Source organism: Impatiens glandulifera, chromosome 8 (assembly GCF_907164915.1).
Source record: "Impatiens glandulifera chromosome 8, dImpGla2.1, whole genome shotgun sequence".
Taxonomy (NCBI): domain Eukaryota; kingdom Viridiplantae; phylum Streptophyta; class Magnoliopsida; order Ericales; family Balsaminaceae; genus Impatiens; species Impatiens glandulifera.
The window spans coordinates 987528-1008728 of NC_061869.1; the positions used below are offsets into that span (position 1 = coordinate 987528).

Below are 21201 nucleotides of genomic sequence, written 5' to 3' on the forward strand. Positions count from 1 at the left end.
ATCTTATCACAAAAATGTAAATTTATATTCGATTTATCACTAAAAATGTATTAAATTATAACTTTATATTCATATTATTATATATATCTATTTTAAACTCAAATTAAGATCTATATAGAGTTTTTTTAATTATATTTATAATTTGTACGTTAATATATTTGTTTGTTTTTAATAGAGAACCAAAGTCAATAATTCTATTTGCATCTATAACGTCTTCTGTTAAAATAATAATAATAATAATAATAATTACTTATTGGTTTGTTATTTGTGTGTAACTCATTAATATTAAAATGTTTTTGTAAAGAAAAATTAATTTATCAAGAATTAATAAAAAGATTATATATTGTTTTGAAAAGAAAAAAAAAAAGCATAAGGGCATATTAGTAATTAAGGCGTTAAACAAGAACCAGACGACGCGCATTCCAAGACAAGTCTATATGAATGATTAGTATTTCGTCTCTTCAACGCCATCTCTTCTCCTCCGTTTCTCTCTCTCTCTTTCATTTCAAGCTCAAATCGCTGATCTTCTTCTTCTTCCAATCAAACAAAGAAAGAAAGATGTCGTGGCAGACGTACGTAGATGAGCATCTTATGTGCGAAATCGATGGTGCCTATCTCACTTCCGCCGCCATCATCGGCCAAGACGGCAGTATCTGGGCCCAGAGCGCCACCTTCCCTCAGGTTTATAATATATTCAACTCCAATCGATTCTCGTTTTTCTTAATCCTTCCTTTACTCACTACAATTACTACATCATAAGCTCTCTCGATAAATCGCTCTATAATTTTGAATCTAATCCTGACAATAAGAGAAGAATATGATTTCATAGTTTGGAATTCATTTCTGTTTGATAAGAATAGAGGATTGACTATATATCTGGATCGTAGCTTAATTAGAACCGATTGTATATATTTCGATCTGAAGGAGATAACCGCTCTTTAGACTGATTGATTCAGCTTTATAACTATTCTTCAATTAATTCATTTTCATTGCCGTTTTATGAAATTTACATTGATCGGATCCACATAGAGCTAGGTTTAGTTTACTACAATTGATTTGATTGGATTGGATTGGATTTAAACGATGTATGTTTATTTTGGGGTTACAGCTGAAGCCTGAAGAAGTAAAAGGTTTATATCAAGTGTTTGTATCCTAATTATTCTTCAATTAATTCATTTTCATTGCCGGAAATGAAATTTGCATTGATCGGATCCACATAGAGCCTGAAGTAGGTTTAGTTGACTACAATTGATTGGATTGGATTTAAACTATGTATGTTTATTTTGGGGTTACAGCTGAAGCCTGCAGAAGTAACAGGCATAGTGAATGATTTTAACGAACCTGGATCTCTAGCTCCGACTGGATTATACCTTGGTGGAAGCAAGTACATGGTTATTCAAGGAGAACCTGGAGCTGTCATTCGTGGGAAGAAGGTATGTTTGATTGATTAGTAAAAAACTAGAATTAGAAGAAATGTCTGACTGGTTTGTATGGGTGTTTGTTGTTTCAGGGACCGGGTGGTGCTACGATTAAAAAGACAGGTCAGGCTTTGGTTTTTGGGATATATGAAGAACCAATGACAGGAGGGCAGTGCAATATGATAGTTGAAAGGCTTGGAGATTATCTCATTGAACAGGGTCTTTAATAATCAAAACTCACTCTTCTGCCTTTGCTTTGATTTGATTTGATTTGCTGATGCAGGTAATCAATCTATATGTGTTTCTTATTTAACCTTACCCCTTTTCTATTGCAAGTAATAATAATATCCAACTGTTCAAATGTTTTGCAGTTATAATTTAAAAAAATTGTGGTTATGAATGATGATGATGAAACAAGGATTTGGAGTTTGGGATGTTGTGATATTTTTGGTATTGATGAGACTCTGTAATATCCCCCTATCATCCTTCTACTTTTATATACATATATATATATATATGTTTGTACTTGTTGGGAAACATAGCCCTCCTCATCCTTCTTGTTCATCTTCTTCTTCTTCATGTAATGTACCTTTGTTTTTATGGATTGAATTGAATTGAATTGGTTTGGTTTTATTTTGTTTTTGGGTAATTTCATGTTTTTTGACAAACAGACATGCACCACCCATTTGTGTTGGGTTAGTTCTTAACTGCAAATGGCTGCGTGGCTAGATTACCCTATCGAACAGTTGAGTTGTGGCCTATAACTTATAGGAGTGGTATAGATTACCCAAAAAATTGCACTCTTGCCCATCCAAGATGCTGTTTGACAGTATATAATTTGCTATAGATCATCCCCAACCATGAGGCTATGATGATTTAGGGCTCATGTGTGGAAGTGGGTACTTGGTTTTTCTTTTTTTCTTCTCGTTCTCCATCTCTTTCCTTCTTCTCGTTATGCATCTCTTCCAGGTAAGGCTTTAGGACTTTCGCGATTCTTGCGAGGCTTCAGGATCTATATGTTTTTATATATTTGATTCAACAGTGTTGTCTATGTTTTTTCTTCCTATGTTTTTCATGTTCATTGTGTCTTTAATGTTATGTTATAAGCTATTTATCTTATTTGAATAACGAGACTGGGCTTTAGCTCTTGTGATATTATTAACAGCCAGTGTTAAATAATTATTAACATAATTTATTTAAATGGGATATACAAATTTTCTTATATATCAATTTCAAAATTTATATGTCATTTTTTTATTAATTTGTTTGGATAGCTTAAGTTGGAAGAATAAGAACATTTTTAATTGAAGTGGATTGATTATATGAGATTATGACTTGGTTTATGTGATAGGCAAACAAAGATAGATATAATTTATCTTACTAGTCACTATACAAAAATATTATAATTTAAAAAAGATGAAAATATATAAAGTTTGTAGATAATATTTTTACATTTTGTTAGTTGGACTTACTTAAATATATATGTACCTTTTCAGTCCAAATCAAAATCTTAAATCTTTCAAAATTATTATTATTATTTTTTATGTAAAAAGTTAATATAATATTTTACCGTTATGATTCTCCATTTTAAATTGTAGGCATTATTTTTTAGTTTTTTTTTTTTTTAGTTTTTAGTTTTTTTTTAGTGAAAATCAAATCTCTAATTGTTCTGGCTCCTTCTGGTGAGTTGTTACAAATGATTTGTCCTCTAATTGATTAAGGAACAACAAATTTCATTATTATTTATTTTTTTAAAAGATCACTTAAAGATTAGATTGTGTGAAAAAACATAAATAATAAATTAGAACATTAAATAAAAAATAATAATTTTAAAAAATATTTTAATATTTTAATTAATAAATTGAATAATTTTATGAATAAAAGAATAAATTAAATTATGTTTTTTTTATTATTATTTAAATAACTCAAAATCAAACTATAACTAAATTTAAAAAAGTAAAATTAAAATATCAATTTCAATCACGTTTAAGATCAAAAGGAGACCTCAATGACCCATCTAATTTGAGAGATAAAAAATCTCGATTTTACATCATCTTCCTTGTAAGACCCTCTTCCAATCCTTCTTTAGGAATACTTAATGTCTATACAAATTTCATCATATTCTCGTTTCATAGTAAAGTCTAGTTCGGTTTATGTTATTTAAATGATTCACTCAAACATCATTTCATTCTTTTTTTATTAATCATTTCATTCAATTCATTACCCAAAATAATAAAATATTTTATATTCTAAAAATATTCTTACCTACTCAAAATCATTATTTATTTTCTTACTCTAAATTATTATAATAACCCAATCCAAACCATGTCTAATTTTTATAACTCTATCCAATTTCTCAATTGTCCTTATACTTCTTAGAAGTGTTCAAATTATAAGACATGACACATCCATGAATAGACTTCCTCCTTCAAGTCCAAGAGACTCAAAGTTAAGTCCAAGAGACTCAAAGTTCATCGTCATTTCCTATTTCCTGATTCTAATTTTTTTAATTTGGATAAGAATTATTAATTAAAATACTAAAATATTATATATCATTCTTTATTTTTTAATATATATTAAGATCTTTTAAATTTGTTTACCAAACAAATACCTACTCAAATCACACAATCAATCAATGTTTTTTAAATAATTCATATTATTGATATAACCCTTGACCGAACAAGTCCACGTAGCTAAAATAAAAATTGTTAATTCAAATTGGTTTACCTAAAATATTATTATGAAGTATGATTTTATAAGATATATATATATATATATGAAATGAAACAAATCAATATGAATTATTAGTATTTCGTAGCTCTTCCGTTTCTCTCTATTTCATTTCAAGCTGAAATCACAGCTATCGAACAAACAAGATGTCGTGGCAGACGTATGTAGATGAGAATCTTATGTGCGAAATCAATGGTTCCCATCTCACTTCCGCCGCCATCGTCGGCACTGACGGCAGTATCTGGGCCCAGAGCCCCAACTTCCCTCAGGTATCACTCATTACATTGTCCATAATTTTAAAGAGATAACGATTATTTTTGGTAAAAAGATTTAAATAGTATTAATATATATATAAATAAAATAAAAAAATAAAGAATTTAAGTTATAAAATATTTTAGTATTTTGATTAATGATTTGAATTATGTGATGGATGAGAATAGAGTGGAATGATGTTTAATTTTATTTAGGTTTAACTCTCTCTCTCGATAAATAAGAGATGAATGATTTCATTAATTGACTATATAATCTGGAAACGATGGTATGTATTTCGATCTCAATGAGATACTTGAGATCTATCCAAATTTAAAATTTAGGTCCCTAAAATAGTAAAAAAATATAAAAAAAAATTAATGATATAAATTGAGATATAAATGATTAATATATTATAATAGGAAATAAGAGATTAAAAATGAAATAAAAAGTTATATATATATATAGAGGAGTGATGGAGAGAGGGAATTTAGTGAGGGAATGACGTGACATGGAAAATGTAAAAGTGGGAGGAAAGAGAAAAAATAGAGAAATTATTTGATTTTTTCTGCGAATAAGATTATGCCATGTCATTCCCTCACCAAATTCTCTCACCTAATCATTTCTCATATATATATATATATATATATTGTATAATGTATATTTAATATTAAAAAAAATAAAATTAATAATATAATACTATTAAATATTAAAAAATGAAACTAATACACGTAGAGCCAAATATTAAGATTGATACAAAAGGATAAACATATTATGAATGGAAAAAATAAAAAATATTAATAAGTTATTCAGATTTAATAACTATTCTTCAATTAATTAATTAATTTTATTGCATTGATAGGATCCACGTAGAGCCTGTAGTAAGTTTAGTTGATTACACGTGTATGTTTGGTAATCTATGTATTGATTTATATTCATATCTACAATATTATTATTTAAATATAATTTATATCTTAAAAATGTATAATAGAAAAAAAAATTATTCCATTTTTATCCTTTAATTTTATTAAAGTATTGAAATTTTAATTTCTTTAATATATTTTATTTAATTATTTATTTTAATTTAATTTTTTAATTTATATATATATATATATATATATATATATATATATTATCTCTATAAACAAAAATTATAGCATTTAAGTATAAATTTTTTTTATTATGATAATTTAATAAATAATTAAATATAATAATTATTTTAAAAAATTAATAATGTTAGTTAAAAATAAATTTGTATTTCATTATTAATAAACAATATTTATATAAATTAGTGATATTATTATTATTATTAATTAAGACAATTTATATATATAATTTATTTCAGAAACTAATTTATATATAATAATACTATCCTAAGTTAAAATATGATTTTATTAAAATTATTATTATTAATATTTATTTTATATAAATAATTAATATTATTTTAATAAAAAAATTATAATGATACATAAATTTAATTAATATATAAATAAATTTTATTTATATAAATATATAAGTTTTATATATAAAAGTATGTAATTCATATAATATAATAGGATTATTTATTTAAAAAATAATAATTAAATATATATTTTTTTATTAAACATATAAAGATAAGTTATTATTTGATAAAAATATCTTTTATACTTCTTATACCATCAATTAAACACAAAATAATAAAACTTATATAATTTATACATATTTTATATTCTCAATTTATGTCATTTAATTTGATTATATTTAAAATGTATTATTTTGGGGTTACAGCTGAATCCTGAAGAAGTAACTGTCATAGAGAATGGTTTTAACGAACTTAGATCTCTAGTTCCAACTGGATTTTACTTTGGTGGAATCAAGTACATGGTTATTCAAGAAGAACCTGGAACTATGATCTGCGGGGAAAATGTATGTTTGATAAGTAAAGAATTCGAATTAGAATTTTAAACAAATTGATATATTGGTTATATAATAACACTAGTGACTGAGTGTTTTGTTTCAGGGACTGGGTGGTGCTACGATTAGAAAGACAAATTTGACTTTGATTATTGGGATATATGAAGAACCAATTACAGGAGGGCAGTGCAACATGATAGTTAAAAGGCTTGGAGATTATCTCATTGAACAGGGTCTTTAATTAATTAATTATCAAAACTCACTCTCTGCCTTTGCTTTGATTTGCTGATGCAGGTAATCAATCTATATGTGTTTCTTATTTAACCTTACCTTACCCCCTTTCTATTGCAAGTAATAATAATATCCAACTGTTCAAATGTTTTGCAGTTATAATTTAAAAAATGTGTGCTATGGATGATGATGATGATGAAACAAGGATTTGGAGTTTGTGATGTTGTGATATTTTTTTATGTTTATGAGACTTCTACTTTTACTTTTATATACATATATATGTTTGTACTTGTTGGGAAACATAGCCCTCCTCATCCTTCTTGTTCATCTTCTTCTTCATGTAATTATGTACTTTGTTTTTATGGATTGGATTGAATTGGGTTTGTTTTGTTTAGTTTTTGGGTAATTTCAAGTTTATTGACAAACAGACATGCACCACCCTTTTGTGTTGGGTGTTAGTTCTTATCTGCAAATGGCTGTGTGGCCTATAACTAATTGGAGTGGCATATATTAATCACTTTTGCTAGAAGGTTGACTTTTAATTTTTGAACGTTACCCAAAAAAATTGCACTCCTGCCCATCCAAGAAGTTGTTCTGAGCTGTTTGACAGTAGAGATTAGCTATAGATTTTTTCATCCCCAACCATAGGCTATGATGATTTACTCTTAGGGCTAGTTTGAGGAAGTGTGTATTTGGAGTTTTTCTCAAAAACTCATGTTTGGTCAAATAAAAAAAACTCGCTAATCTTGTAAGGCTCCAGAACCGCCGCAAATCTATCTGTGTTAATATATTTGATCCAACAATCAACCGTATAGGTTTGCTCAACATTGTTGTCTATGTTTTTTCTTCCTATGTTTTTCATGTTCTTTGTGTCTTTAATATTTTGTTGATTAATATATCTTATTAGACTTATTTGAATGAAGTGCAGAAAGTATATGAGTGGGTGCTTTAGCTCTTGTGACATTATCAGACAGTGTTAAATAATTTATATTATTTACAGAATTTGTTTAGATTGGACATACAACTTTTCTTATATATCAATTTCAAATTTTATATCCTTTTTTTACTAATCTATTTGGATAGCTTAAGTTTGAAGAATAAGAAAATTTTAAATTGAGGTGGGTTTATGAGATTATGACTAATTTATGTGATAGATAAACAATGATTTTATCTTAATTTATAGTCACTAATACAAAATTATTATAATTTTAAAAAGATTAAAATATATAAAAATTATTTATCTTTTTAACTTACTTGTAAATCTTTGTAACAAAACAAAAAAAAACAACTAAAACACTTTAACTAACTAGGCTAATAAAATTTTATATTTTAAATTCAACACTAAATTCGATAAACACGTTATATTTTAACTATATAAATTCAACTTTTTAATAACTTTTATATATATATATATGCTTAATTTTTAAAGTGATCGGATTGACGGGTTAAGAGTGTGGTTAATTTGGATATATAAATGTTATTGTAAATGAATATTTAAAACGATTAAAAATAAAATTTAAAATGTTATTACATTTTTACCGTAATTTTTTGTCAAAGTTGTTTATATCATTGTTTGAGTAAATACACGAGCTACATGCTAGTGAATTTAAAAGTTGAAGTTGAAGATTTATGTAAAGAAATAATTTGTTTGAGAATATAAATTTTTTTAAATTAGAGTATAGTATATTTATGATGATGTTTGGAGTGAAGTATGAATAAAATCAAATTAAATGATGTATTTGTAATGATATTTGCAATGATGAATCATTTGAAAACTCACACATTAAACTTAAAAAAAATACTTTTAATACTAATATAGTTGGGTATCGGGTTTGAGTTTCGCACAAAACTATTATTGGATTAAGTTTATTGTTATAGTTTAATTTAATATATATTTAATTTATTTAAGAAATGTAATTAGTATTATTAATTATTTCTTTAAAAAAAACACACAAAACTTGTTTGGAATCTTTGGATAATGAAATAACCTTGAATAATCATAAATTTTTTAATAACCAAATTACTAATTTATCTAGTCATGTCACACAATTCATAAATAATTGAGAGGGTCATTTAAGTAAATTAGTAAACTAAGTCGCTATTGTTCCATGTGATATGGACGGTCAATTGAAATCGATCTTCTCACCAAACATATCTGATAGCTGCTGCGTGTATTCAGTTATATAAATTATTTTATACAAATATTTAAAAATATAAAAAATAAAAGTAAAGGTGAAATGTGTGGGAAGATCATCGTACAAGGAAGGGGGCAGAAATTGTGGGCTAAATTTGAAACCCTAAATTAAATTATTTATTTATTTATTTATTATTTGTGGGTACTAAGCTCTCAAGAGCCACACATATAATATGACAACTATTCATAAAATTTTATTTTATTTTCTTACCTTAATTGGTTTCTGCAAATGTATGAATATGAGCTGTAAACCAGTCAACTCTCTTATCCCCTCATTTCATGTCTCCTGAACAAACCCCCTCCCCCTACATGCCTAAAAGTCTAAAATAACCTTCTTGTTTTTTTAAAAAAAAAATTATATATATTAAAATTAAAAAGAATCATTTTTTTAATAATCTAATTAATAAAAAAACATAAAACTAATAAAATAATACAAACAAGTTACTTAATTATCCAAGTCATTTATCCTTAAGAAAAAAAAACTAATAATTCCCAACATATTGTAACAGTTTTTCAAAATGAATATAAAAAAGTGTCTTAATAATAATAATAATATAAATGATATAAAAATAAATACAATAATTGAAAATGGTCAATTTTTCTCGAATTAGATAATTAATTTTTATCCAAAAATATATATATATATATATATATATATATATATATATATATATATAATGGATCTAGGTAGGGCTAGAAATCTAGATAGGGCTAAATCAACCTGATTTTTTTTTTACGGTAAATGTGACATTATTCCTAATTTTTTAATTTAATACACTATATTTTTATCTAATTTAAAAAAAAGACAAATCTTACCTTTATTAACTCTTCCATAATTTTAGCCTTATTTTTTTAAACTCACTCTAAATTTTGTTGTAATTCCCAACTAGAATTTGTATTTGAAAATAATTTTTTTGGTTTTTTTTCAAAAAAAACATTGTTTGATTATAAGTAAAAAAAATGTTTTTATTTATATTTTATTAAATTATCTTTTATCTTTAAATTTTTATGTAATAATTAATTTATATTAAAAAAAGTAAGAAATCATTTTAGTATTTTAAGAAAAAAATAAATTAATTAGATTGACGATGTAATAGTTGAATTTTAGAATAAAATTTTAAATTTATTCCAATGACCCTAATAATTCTTATTTTACCTTAATTAATCTACTTTGGACGTATTTATTAGGTTGGAGGGCAAAAATGGAAAAGTAAGTGATATACATGTATATGTTTCCGTTGATGATGAAAAGGTGATGAGTCAGATTTGGATGTGATCAAAATATGGGCCTTATCTTCTTTTCTTGTACAACGGGAAAAAGAAAAAAGAAAAAACTATAAAGAGAGAGAAATTAAAATAATAATAGCCGCTAATCCAATAAATAAATAAATAAATTAATACAAATCCTAGTCATCACCCTCTTTTGACCTTATATTTCTTACACATCTTTAATAAGTATATATTTCTCTTTCATCTTTATACTTTCTTCCCCCATTATAATAACAATTTCTCAAATCCTTTTCTCTCTCTATATCTCTATATCTATATATATATATATATGCTCCCTTAAAGTTAGACTTGCCGGAACTCATTCATATTATCATTTCACCTGAACCCAGAATTTCCTCAAAAAAATCAAGAACATCATGGGAGCAGAAAAACAAGATTTTCAAGAAACAGTTTTGATGAGATGGGAATCATCATCATCAATGGAATCATCATCATTTTCTTGTTCTAATTCATCATCAGATATCTCAGACGACGAAGCATCTTCATCATCTTCATCATCATCATCATCATCTGCTAATTCTAATGATAATGGTCCTCTATATAAACTCTCCGATCTCATGACCCAACTCCCAATCAAGTAAGTATACAATTGTTACACGGTTTGATTTCTACCTTTCTACTTAATTAAGAGTTTAAGACTAATCAATCTTCAAAATAATTGCAGGAGAGGATTATCAAAGTTCTATGATGGAAAGTCTCAAACTTTCGCATCGCTAGATAGCGTTATGAGTGTTGAAGATCTATCTAAGGCGACTACACTCAATCAAACCAGAAGAAGAAGAAAAAATAAAAAGATGATTAAGTCTTGCAAGAGCTATGCAGGAGGATTGGAGTTAGATTCTTCTAACTCTTGTCATAAATCATCAGTAGTTTACAGTCCCAAGGCTATCATTTCAAAGAAGCCTTATAATTCAACTTCAAGATCTTCATGTACCAAAAGAAGTGGTCTTTATCCACACTTCTTTTAGACCCTCTTCCTCTGTTAATCTACTTTTGGAGAATATCTAATCAACGGCCATTAGGGTTTATTTCTAATCAAGATCAATCATATCACCAAAAGTTTTTCCAAATATATGGATGGCTTGTAAAGTTGGTCACTGAGTGTGATGTATATTACTAGTTGGTTTTAATATTTATACATATAATTTGATTGATTTGGTTGGCCAATATATGCAAGTTCTTGCTCAGTTCATTCTTCAGCTTTACCTGATTATTAAGAATTACTTTATTGTTAATGAAATGCAAACAATGTTCAAATCTTGTAAAGAAGATCAGAACACCATTGATTACAGAAGGTTGTAGCAGAAACATCAAATTAGTCACCTCATGAAGCCCTCTATTTGAAACCAGGGTTACCATTCAAATCTTTTCTTAGATTCTTTATACAAGACCTATAAAGCAGCAGGGAAATCATTATGTTTGTGTTTGCAAAATGAATTCTGAAAAAAAAATGTGGTTGTTTAGGCTTGTCAATCTCCAATCATGGAACATATTTTTTAAGTGAATATGTCCATTAATGGATGGCCATTAACAACAAGTGTTTAATGTAGATAACATGAATATCCAAATTACAAATGCAAATAAAATGTATTATGTCTTTTTGTAGGTGCAGATTATGTCTCTGGCTATCTAGTAGTTGAAGTTGTAAGATTCTTGACTAATAGGTCATTAAATGATTGATTCTACCATTTCCCATGGAGATCGGTCATCATGTATATAGAATGAAATAATTTTTTCCAGAATTCGGTTAATGCTACCAATACATGCACTACCTATATCCCACTTATGAAGTGACACCTATACACAAAAGTGAAGCATCACCTACTTTATTTGTTGACTTTTTAAATTTTTTTATGAACTACATGTTACTGGTAACATCGAACTAACCCCCAGAATTCAGGAGATCACAGCAAACTTGTTCAAACTGAAGTGCATCATAAAACACATAAAAATCAGTACCATTCATTGCAAGGGGCTATGAACCTTTAAATGTTGAGCCTTGTCTTTTATTCTTGTTCATGGCAGTATTGCTAGCACCTGTATAAGGATGTATCTTACCATTGGTAATCACGAAAATCTTGCTAGTCACAAACTAAGATCCACACTTAGCCACTGATTTAATTAAATACAGATTGTGCCTGGATCACAGGTAATGATCTTCTACAATTTTTCTCTAGAAAATCTGTCTAATTTCAGATGCCAAATAAAAAATTATTGAAACTCAACTGAAAGCATCAAACTAACATTATGGTAAATAGTAAAGACATGAACATAAATAACAACAGACAAACAATCTGAAATATAGATCCTTACAGCATTGAGATACAAAAGCAACAATTCAGAGTCAGAATTTAAACAAGTGTGCAAACACTTTATAATCCAAACTATTAACATGACTTCTAACATATCATGCATAACTTTTATTAAAAAGAATGCATCTTCATCTTGTATTCAAACGTTACAAAAGAAAGAAAAAAACAAAACAGTATATAAAAAAAACAACATAAAAAGAACTTTTAACATATCAGGCATGGGATCGAATGAATAAACATGTTTATGAAAGCTTAGTATATTTTGTTAACCGTCAAGGTAGCACTTGTGGTGAACAACTTCCTTCAATCAAGAACATTTTCAACCAAAAATCCAACAAAATAACGCAGCAAACAACAAAAAAGTAAACCGATTATCTTTTAGTAAACCTCTAAGTTGGTTACCAATATATTATTATTTTTTAAATAGTTAACTTTCTTGTATTTGGAGTGTGTGCTAACATTTTTTTTTTGTCATTAAATCTAAATTATTTTCAATAATTCTAAAAGAAAATGCTAGAAAACAATTCTTACTTCACATATTAAATTTAAACAAATATACCAAAATCTTTTATTTTATCAATTTAAAATAAAAAAGGAATTTGTCAATGCAATCCTTTAATTTAGCCATTGATCTAGGATTTTATTGGACCTTTATCTAATTAAGAATATAATTATTTGATACCTCACTAATTTAAAAATAGAGTGGCGTGTGCCCATAACCCACCAATATAGGGAAATTGGACTAAATGACCCTAAAGATAGGGTCATTTGCGTCCGTGGTCACCCATAATAAAATTTGATCTGGTGACCACTTTATTTTTTTTTGACAAAATTACCCTTTTCGCGTAACGCGAAGGGACTTCGCGAAACGCGAAGTGAAACAGTGTGAATATATATATTCAATTTTTTTCATTTTCTTCATTTCGTTTCTCTCTCTTCTCTCTCTTCTCTCTCTGTTCTTGTTCGTCGGCGGCGAAACGGCGGCGGCGGCAAAACTTCGGCGACAACGACTTCGTCTATGCCTTGAATCTACAAAGATAAGAAACCTCATCCCTGAATCTATGTTTATATAACAGATTTATGTTCTTATTTGTATTTCTTAATTCGAAACCCTAACCCTAACCCAAATGGTTTTATTTTCATGTTTCCAGTATCTTTATCTAAAAACCCTAAATGAATTTATGTTCTTATTGTCTATTATCTTCATTTCAAACGATTTATGTTCTTTTTAATGAAACCCTAATCCTAAATTAATTAAATTTGTTAATATTGGTTCATATTTGTTCATATTGGTTCATACTGGTTCATATTGGTTCATTTTTTGTTCATCTTATTGTTCTTATGTCGATGATGATATTTGCAGATCATATGGGTTCCGTTTCACGAAGGGCTTCTCGTTACGCGAAGGGCTTCTCGTTACGTGAAGGGCTTCTCGTTATGCGAAAGGCTTCTCGTTACGCGAAGGGCTTCTCGTTACGCGAAGGGCTTCTCGTTACGCGAAGGGCTTCTCGTTTCGCGAAGGGTTTCCCTTTATGCATTCATAGAGTATGTGCACACAAGAGGCATAAAATGTCTGTCTGTAATTTGTATAGATCGATGTTATATTTTATATGTGTGTGTGTTTATTTCTTTTCCTGATTCCTAGCCCTACATGTGTTTCCTATAGCTGCATATAAACAAGCTAATGGAATAAAGATTGATAATAGAAGAGTGTTTGTCGATGTTGAACGAGGTAGAACAGTTCCAAACTGGAAACCTCGTCGACTTGGTAGGGGTCTAGGAACAACCAGGATTGGAGGTGAAGATGTAAATAAAAAACAATTGGGGAGGTAATTGATTAGGATGCCTTTTACTTTCACAAGTCTCTTTAGAAACTCTAAGTGGATTTTTTCTTTATATGTTACCTTCTCAATGTATTTGCTGAACAACTTGAGTTAAATTTTGAAGAGGAAAGAATGCAATGATGGTTGTATATCTAATAGAGCTTGCATCCACTACCTATAACAAGTAGACAATATGAGATATTTTAATCTGCATAATTTTTATAATTTTCTTCACTTTCATTTCCCATCATGTGTAGGGAAAAATTCCGTGAAAAGTGAAGAGATAGAGAGGGTGATAGGGAGAAATCTCGTGAGCGATCTTATGAGAAGCCAACGGATCGTGATGTACCGGAGGATGAAGTGGAGGGATTGTATGAACATGAATGTCGTCAACGACACCATTTCCTCCATTTTTTGTTTTTTTATAGCTATATATATGATAACTCTCTAGTATAGTTTGAAACTTCTTGGTGAGTATGAATGATAAAAACATTCCATTTTGGTGAGTTTTATCTTAAATTTCTATCCCAAATTGTAAATAACAAAAATATGTTTATCATTTAATTTCTTTAGGTGACAGGATGAAAGTACAATATTACATTAATAATTAGAAAAGTTTCATATATATATCTGATTATAAAAATAAAACAGACAAAAGAAATGAAGCTTTCTTTTAATTAGAGTATCTAAGGAAATGAAGCTTATTTTAATTTACATTAGGATTAGGTTTAATAATGCAAATTGGATTAAAGTCCCTTAATATGAAGGGAAGTTTATCCAAGTCCAATCTCAATTTCTCTATGTCTCCCCCTATCAAAATGCAATTTTACAAACAAACCCTTTAACATATAATTATAGAACACCTAAATGAAAACAACTCAATTGTATTGACTATTGAGAAAACCCTTCATCCATAACGTCGGTACTTAGCCGGTTTTCGTCTTGCTGTAAGTACTTCTTCAATGAATTCCGACCCATTTCTTTCAATATCTTCGCCCAAGATTAGATTCGTGAAGCCCTTCGCGAAACAAGAAGTCCTTCGCGTAACGAGAAACCCTTCGCGTAACGAGAAGCCCTTCGCGTAACGAGAAGCCCTTCGCGTAACGAGAAGCCCTTCGCGTAACGAGAAGCCCTTCGTGAAACGGAACCCATATGATCTGCAAATATCATCATCGACATAAGAATAATAAGATTAACAAAAAAATGAACCAATATGAACCAATATGAACTAGTATGAACCAATATTAACAAATTTAATTAATTTAGGGTTAGGGTTTCATTAAAAAGAACATAAATCATTTGAAATGAAGATAATAGACAATAAGAACATAAATTCATTTAGGGTTTTTAGATAAAGATACTGGAAACATGAAAATAAAACCATTTGGGTTAGGGTTAGGGTTTCGAATTAAGAAATACAAATAAGAACATAAATCTGTTATATAAACATAGATTCAGGGATGAGGTTTCTTATCTTTGTAGATTCAAGGCATAGCCGAAGTCGTTGTCGCCGAAGTTTCGCCGCCGCCGCCGTTTCGCCGTCGCCGACGAACAAAAACAGAGAGAGAAGAGAGAGAAGAGAGAGAAACGAAATGAAGAAAATGAAAAAATTTGAGTATATATATTCACACTGTTTCACTTCGCGTTTCGCGAAGTCCCTTCGCGTTACGCGAAAAGGGTAATTTCGTCTAAAAAAAATAAAGTGGTCATCAGATCAATTTTATTATTGGGTGACCACGGATGCAAATAACCCCATTTTTAGGGTCATTTCGTCCAATTTCCCCCAATATATGGACCATTTAAAAAAAAGAGTAAACTAATTTGAAGCCCAAGATGGTTGGTAAGTTGAAGATAAATGAAAAAATAATTTAAGAACTTATTCAATTTAGTTATTTAAATAATTTTATTAAATATTAATTATAAAAAAATATTAAGTGAAAATAGAGTTATTAATATATAATAACAAGAATATAAATCATTTTAGTATTTTATTTGATAAATTATTTAAAGATGAAAAAAAAAGCCTAAATTAAATTGAAAGGATATTTTAGTAAATAAATTTATATAGTTGACCAATTAATCAAAAGTGGGCCGAAATAGGTAGACTAGTGTTATCCCTCCAGGACCATCGAAAAATAAATATTTGAAAATTTTAAATAAATTAACCAACTAAACTATGCTAGTTACCCTAAAGTCTTGTTTGAATTAATTTTTTTTATATTACATCACTTTCATTTTAACCATCAAAATATTTATTTCATCAATTAAAATACCCTTATTCATTTCAGAGTTTTTTTTTTTTTAATTATTTAAATAGCACAAACTAATCTTATTCCATTTAACTCTCAAGTCATATCATATAATCAATTCATTAATTAAAATATTAAAATATCTTATATTTTAAATTATTATTTTTTTATTTTATCATTATATATCTCACAACATAATCATCCCTAATCAAATATCATTTAATACATTTTTAAAAAAATTTAACAAAAAAATTATATATCTCTCAACATAATCATCCATAATTAGCATTCTTTCTATTACCATGCATATTTAAAAAATCTCTATTCAAGCAAGTTCATGTATTATTTAAATAATTTCAATATAATTAAATATCATTTATTTTCTATAATTAATCACATCACTTAATATATTAACTAAAATACTATTATATATTTTAAATTATTAATTTTTATTTTATAATAACATATTAAGTTTTTTTTAAGTCACTCTTTAAAGTTTTTTAAATAACTATACCGAAAAAGACAATTATTTATTTTTATTAAATTTTAAATATAAAAATAAATAAATTAGTAATTAAACCAACTTAAAAATTCAATAAATTGTTTTTATCTATGATTCAAACAAACTAATTTGTTTGGACCAGTAATAAATGAATTTGTTTGGACTAGTAATAAACAAGAATTTTGGAAGAGGACATTTGTAAGGGGATGACACTCACACTATAACATGATAACACGTCATTCTCTCGTTTTCTATTTTTATTTTTTATTTTTACTAAGATCTATACCATTAGAAATACTATATAATACTTTTTCTTAAAGAATCTGACGAACCACATGATAAGAAATATGATAAAAGTTTGCACGGAATTCATGATTTTTGGTTAACTAAAGAAGAATAAATATTTATTTGATAGAAAACAAAAGAGAATAATAAACAAACCAACAACCACAAGCCATTTGGTAGTTTATCAAAAACAAACAAACAAACATTAAAAAGTGCATCTTTGTGGACCAGATTTTCCCCTCAACATGTTTCTCACTCGCCCGTGAACCTCTTAATCACCTAACACCTTGTTTGATTCCAAATCTAATCAACCCAAAAGGTTCTTCATCATTGATTTAAACTTATACCCATTCTTCAACATTATTCAAAACTAACAAATGCAGAAACTTGAGCACATTTCATACATAATCACTTTCATATTTCTCCTCTTCTCCCATTCAAAGGGATCAAACCCATCTTCAGAGCAACAATTCATGAAATGGGTCGAGTTTATAGGTAGACTAAACCACTCTGTTTTCAAACCAGCCAAAATCAAACTATTTCAATCTTACACACTCACCGTCGACAAGAATCCAGATGCCGGAGACTTCACTTCAATCCAAGACGCCATTGATTCACTCCCCATCGTTAATCTTCTCCCTGTGATCATCAGAATCAACGCTGGCGTTTATCAGTAAGCAAATGAGACCTTTTCTGATCAAACTTGTAATTTTTTCATAACCAAACTTGTAAAAATTTGACAGGGAGAAGGTTAATATTCCTTCAATGAAAGAATTCATAACCATACAAGGAGAAGGAGCAGATCAAACAATCATTGAATGGGGAGACACAGCTCAAACACTTGGACCAAAAGGACAACCTTTATCAACTTATGGGTCTGCAACATTTGCTGTTAATTCTCCATATTTCATAGCCAAAAACATCACATTCAAGGTGAAATTTGATCAAAATCTTTTTTTGTTTTCTTTCCATAATAATAATCATCGATTCATCTATTCATCATTGTCTCAAACATGTAGAACACAACACCAGTTCCAGAATCAGGTGCGATAGGAAAACAAGCAGTGGCATTTAGAATATCAGCAGATAATGCAGCATTTTGGGGATGTAAATTCTTGGGTGCACAAGATACCCTTTATGATCAAATTGGAAGACATTACTACAAGAATTGTTACATAGAAGGATCAGTGGATTTCATATTTGGAAATGGTCTGTCTTTATTTGAAGATTGTCATGTTCATGCAATAGCAGGATTAACAGGAGCTGTTACAGCACAAGGAAGAAACAACATGTTGGAAGATACAGGGTTTTCATTTGTGAATTGTAAGGTTACTGGTTCAGGTGCAATTTATCTTGGTAGAGCTTGGGGTCTGTTTTCAAGAGTTGTGTTTGCATATACTTATATGGATGATATTATTATACCTAAAGGATGGTATAACTGGGGTGATCCTACAAGAGAAATGTAATTATTATTATTTCTAATTCAAACTCACCCTAGATTTAAAATCTGTGTTTTAATGGTAATTGAATGTTGTTGTTATTGCAGGACTGTGTTTTATGGACAGTATAAATGTACAGGTGCAGGGGCTAACTTTGCAGGGAGGGTTTCATGGTCGAAAGAACTTACTGATGAAGAAGCTAAACCTTTTCTGTCTCTTGGATTTATTGATGGGTCTGAATGGATCAATATTTGATTTTCATTGTTTTTTATTAACATGAAAATCTAACATTAGTTATTGATGGATTAGAGATTTAAAAAAGGATTCAAAAATTTGTAAGTGAAATTTGAAGTAAATTAAACATCACTCAATAATTGAGTCATTATTGATTATTTGAAAATGATGATTGATTAATTGATATGAAATGAATGAAAGAATGGTTTAGTTTCATATATGAAATGTTGTTGTAGTCTTAAACCTCAAATGAAAAAAAAAACATATACTTATATTTGATTTTTATTAGAATATATTAAGAAAGAAATTGAAGCAAATGCATAAACAACTCCCTAATTTCTTAATTTTCTTTTTGAAGACTAAAAAAACTTCTTTTAACATCTTAATGTGCTTCATTTTTTTAAAACACTCATGTTTGAGTTTATTTGTATTTTGTTTGAGTCAGAATCAGATCTTTTGTCCTAAATAATACTGTTGAACTTTTGTGGGTTATTTGTTGTTAATATCGGTCAATTGTTAATACAATAATTTTGCAAGTCTCCTTATGTCTCTTTTTTGTACATAGTAATAATAGGAAGTTGTAAAATTTGAAATTGTTTCTCTTTTATTCAATAAAGAATTATTAAAACTTAACTCACTAAGATAGTTCAAATGACAATAACGGTTTTTAAAATATTAAATGTCACGAGTTTTATTCTTATTTAGAACGATTTAACTTTGAGGTGGAGGTAATGACTTTGTGAGGTCATATTAACTTCCAACCTAAAAAAAATAATATTTAAATTCATTTTTCATTTTGTACAAATATTCTCCATTGATTTGTATAAATTTCTTATTATTTGGACCATACATTAACTTAGATACATTTCAAATTTGTTGGATCTTCTCCATTATAATTATAATTCTTACACATCAATGTGAATTAACTTTTATAAAAATAAATAATAATAATAATAATATAATAAAATGAGTCAAATAAAACTTTGGTTTAAAAGATCTATAGTTCCATTTTAATGTTACTTTCATTTTATGTTGTACATAATTTATACATAGATTATTTAACCCAAAAAATAAAGTTTCAAAGTAGATTTGACAATTTGAACCGGGCTTGTTGGGCCTTAGCAGTGTATTTTATGATTCTGAATATAAAGTGCTTAGAATTAAAGAGCCCATTAAGCCCATAAGAATGAGATCAATTTGACTTATTTTATGTTCGTTAACTCAAACCCATCAATGTGATCATTATTTTTCTTTGAAAAAAAAAACATTATTATTATTATATATAAAAATAAAAATAAAAATAGGAAATATTCTTATTCTTATTTTAATATATAATAATAAAGTATATTTTTATTATAAAAATATCATATCGAGTAATCTTCATCGAGGGGCCCACAGCTACCCAGCCTAGGTAGAATGAACATGCTAGCTAGAGTGAGGAATATGGGTGCCACGTGTCAAAGGATTATGCTAGTTCCTCTTCAAGGGGACATGACATGCCGTTTTGAGCAAATAATGGAATATTAAAATAAAATTAAAGAATTATCTAGACTTTATTTTTTTATTTTTTTTTATAGGTAGTGAGAATTTTAATTCACCTAAGGTGACCTACTAAGATGAAAGCATGTTTGATATATAGGGTACTTTTCGTTTTTTATTTTGTGAGTTTTTTATCTAAAGAAATATTTTTTTTATCACATTAATAATATGGTAAATAATAATCAAATCACTAACTTATGCTTGGTTAGGTAGTGACTTATTTAAATATTTTAGATTTATTTAAAAAATTATGATTTAGGGTTATTTTAAGAAAATGAATTTTTTAAATAAAAAAAACTTAAAATGTATGAATATATAATAATAAAAAATTAATAATTTAAAATATTAATTATTTTGGTTAATAAATTAACTGATGTGATGGATTACACGAAATTAAATGATTTTAAATTTCTTATTAGGTTAAGATTATTTAATCTAACTTTAATTTATCAATTAAAATATCAAAAAAAAAAAATTTACATTGATTAAATTTAAATATAAAATAAAATAAGATTTTATCTTAAATAAATTTTAAATTTATTTTTCTATCAAACAAGATTTTATAAAAAAAAATAACTCATAAAAAAAACAAGATCAAATGGAAGCTTATTTGATGTAAACTTTTTTAGAAACAAAACAAATAAGTGTTTTGATGAAAAATAAATTATTTTAAGTTATTTGAATTAACTAACATTTTTCTAAATACTCAATGTAGGATTAAAAAATAAATTCATAGTAATTTAATATATTAGTTGATAATTTTATTTCATACAAGTTAAAAAAAAAATAGGGTTATAATGATTTTGTGGTTAA

General features: G+C 27.5%; 3 protein-coding genes across 4 annotated transcripts; all 3 read left to right on the top strand.

The window, feature by feature from the left end:
• The first annotated feature begins 471 nt into the window (after window positions 1-471).
• LOC124912137 (profilin-1) lies at window positions 472-2049 on the top strand. 2 transcript variants are annotated; one of them, XR_007096636.1, is made up of 4 exons: window positions 473-681; window positions 1296-1433; window positions 1511-1701; window positions 1790-2049. XR_007096636.1 is itself a non-coding variant. In XM_047452699.1 (3 exons), the coding sequence occupies exons 1-3, from the start codon at window positions 559-561 to the stop codon at window positions 1643-1645; spliced, it is 396 nt and encodes a 131-aa protein (XP_047308655.1). In that variant the 5' UTR covers window positions 472-558; the 3' UTR covers window positions 1646-1704. The 2 variants fall into 2 exon arrangements, 1 of the variants encoding a protein (XP_047308655.1); XM_047452699.1 differs by lacking the exon at window positions 1790-2049 and having other exon boundaries at window positions 472-681; window positions 1511-1704.
• A 2235-nt stretch (window positions 2050-4284) lies between these two features.
• On the top strand, window positions 4285-6532 carry LOC124911986 (profilin-1-like). The gene is made up of 3 exons (XM_047452535.1): window positions 4285-4417; window positions 6165-6302; window positions 6397-6532. Exons 1-3 carry the CDS (start codon window positions 4295-4297, stop codon window positions 6529-6531), a joined length of 396 nt encoding a protein of 131 aa, XP_047308491.1. The 5' UTR covers window positions 4285-4294; the 3' UTR covers window position 6532.
• A 10998-nt stretch (window positions 6533-17530) lies between these two features.
• LOC124912095 (probable pectinesterase 53) lies at window positions 17531-18986 on the top strand. Its single transcript, XM_047452654.1, has 4 exons — window positions 17531-17849; window positions 17920-18109; window positions 18196-18638; window positions 18723-18986. Exons 1-4 carry the CDS (start codon window positions 17554-17556, stop codon window positions 18868-18870), a joined length of 1077 nt encoding a protein of 358 aa, XP_047308610.1. The 5' UTR covers window positions 17531-17553; the 3' UTR covers window positions 18871-18986.
• The last annotated feature ends 2215 nt before the right edge of the window (window positions 18987-21201 follow it).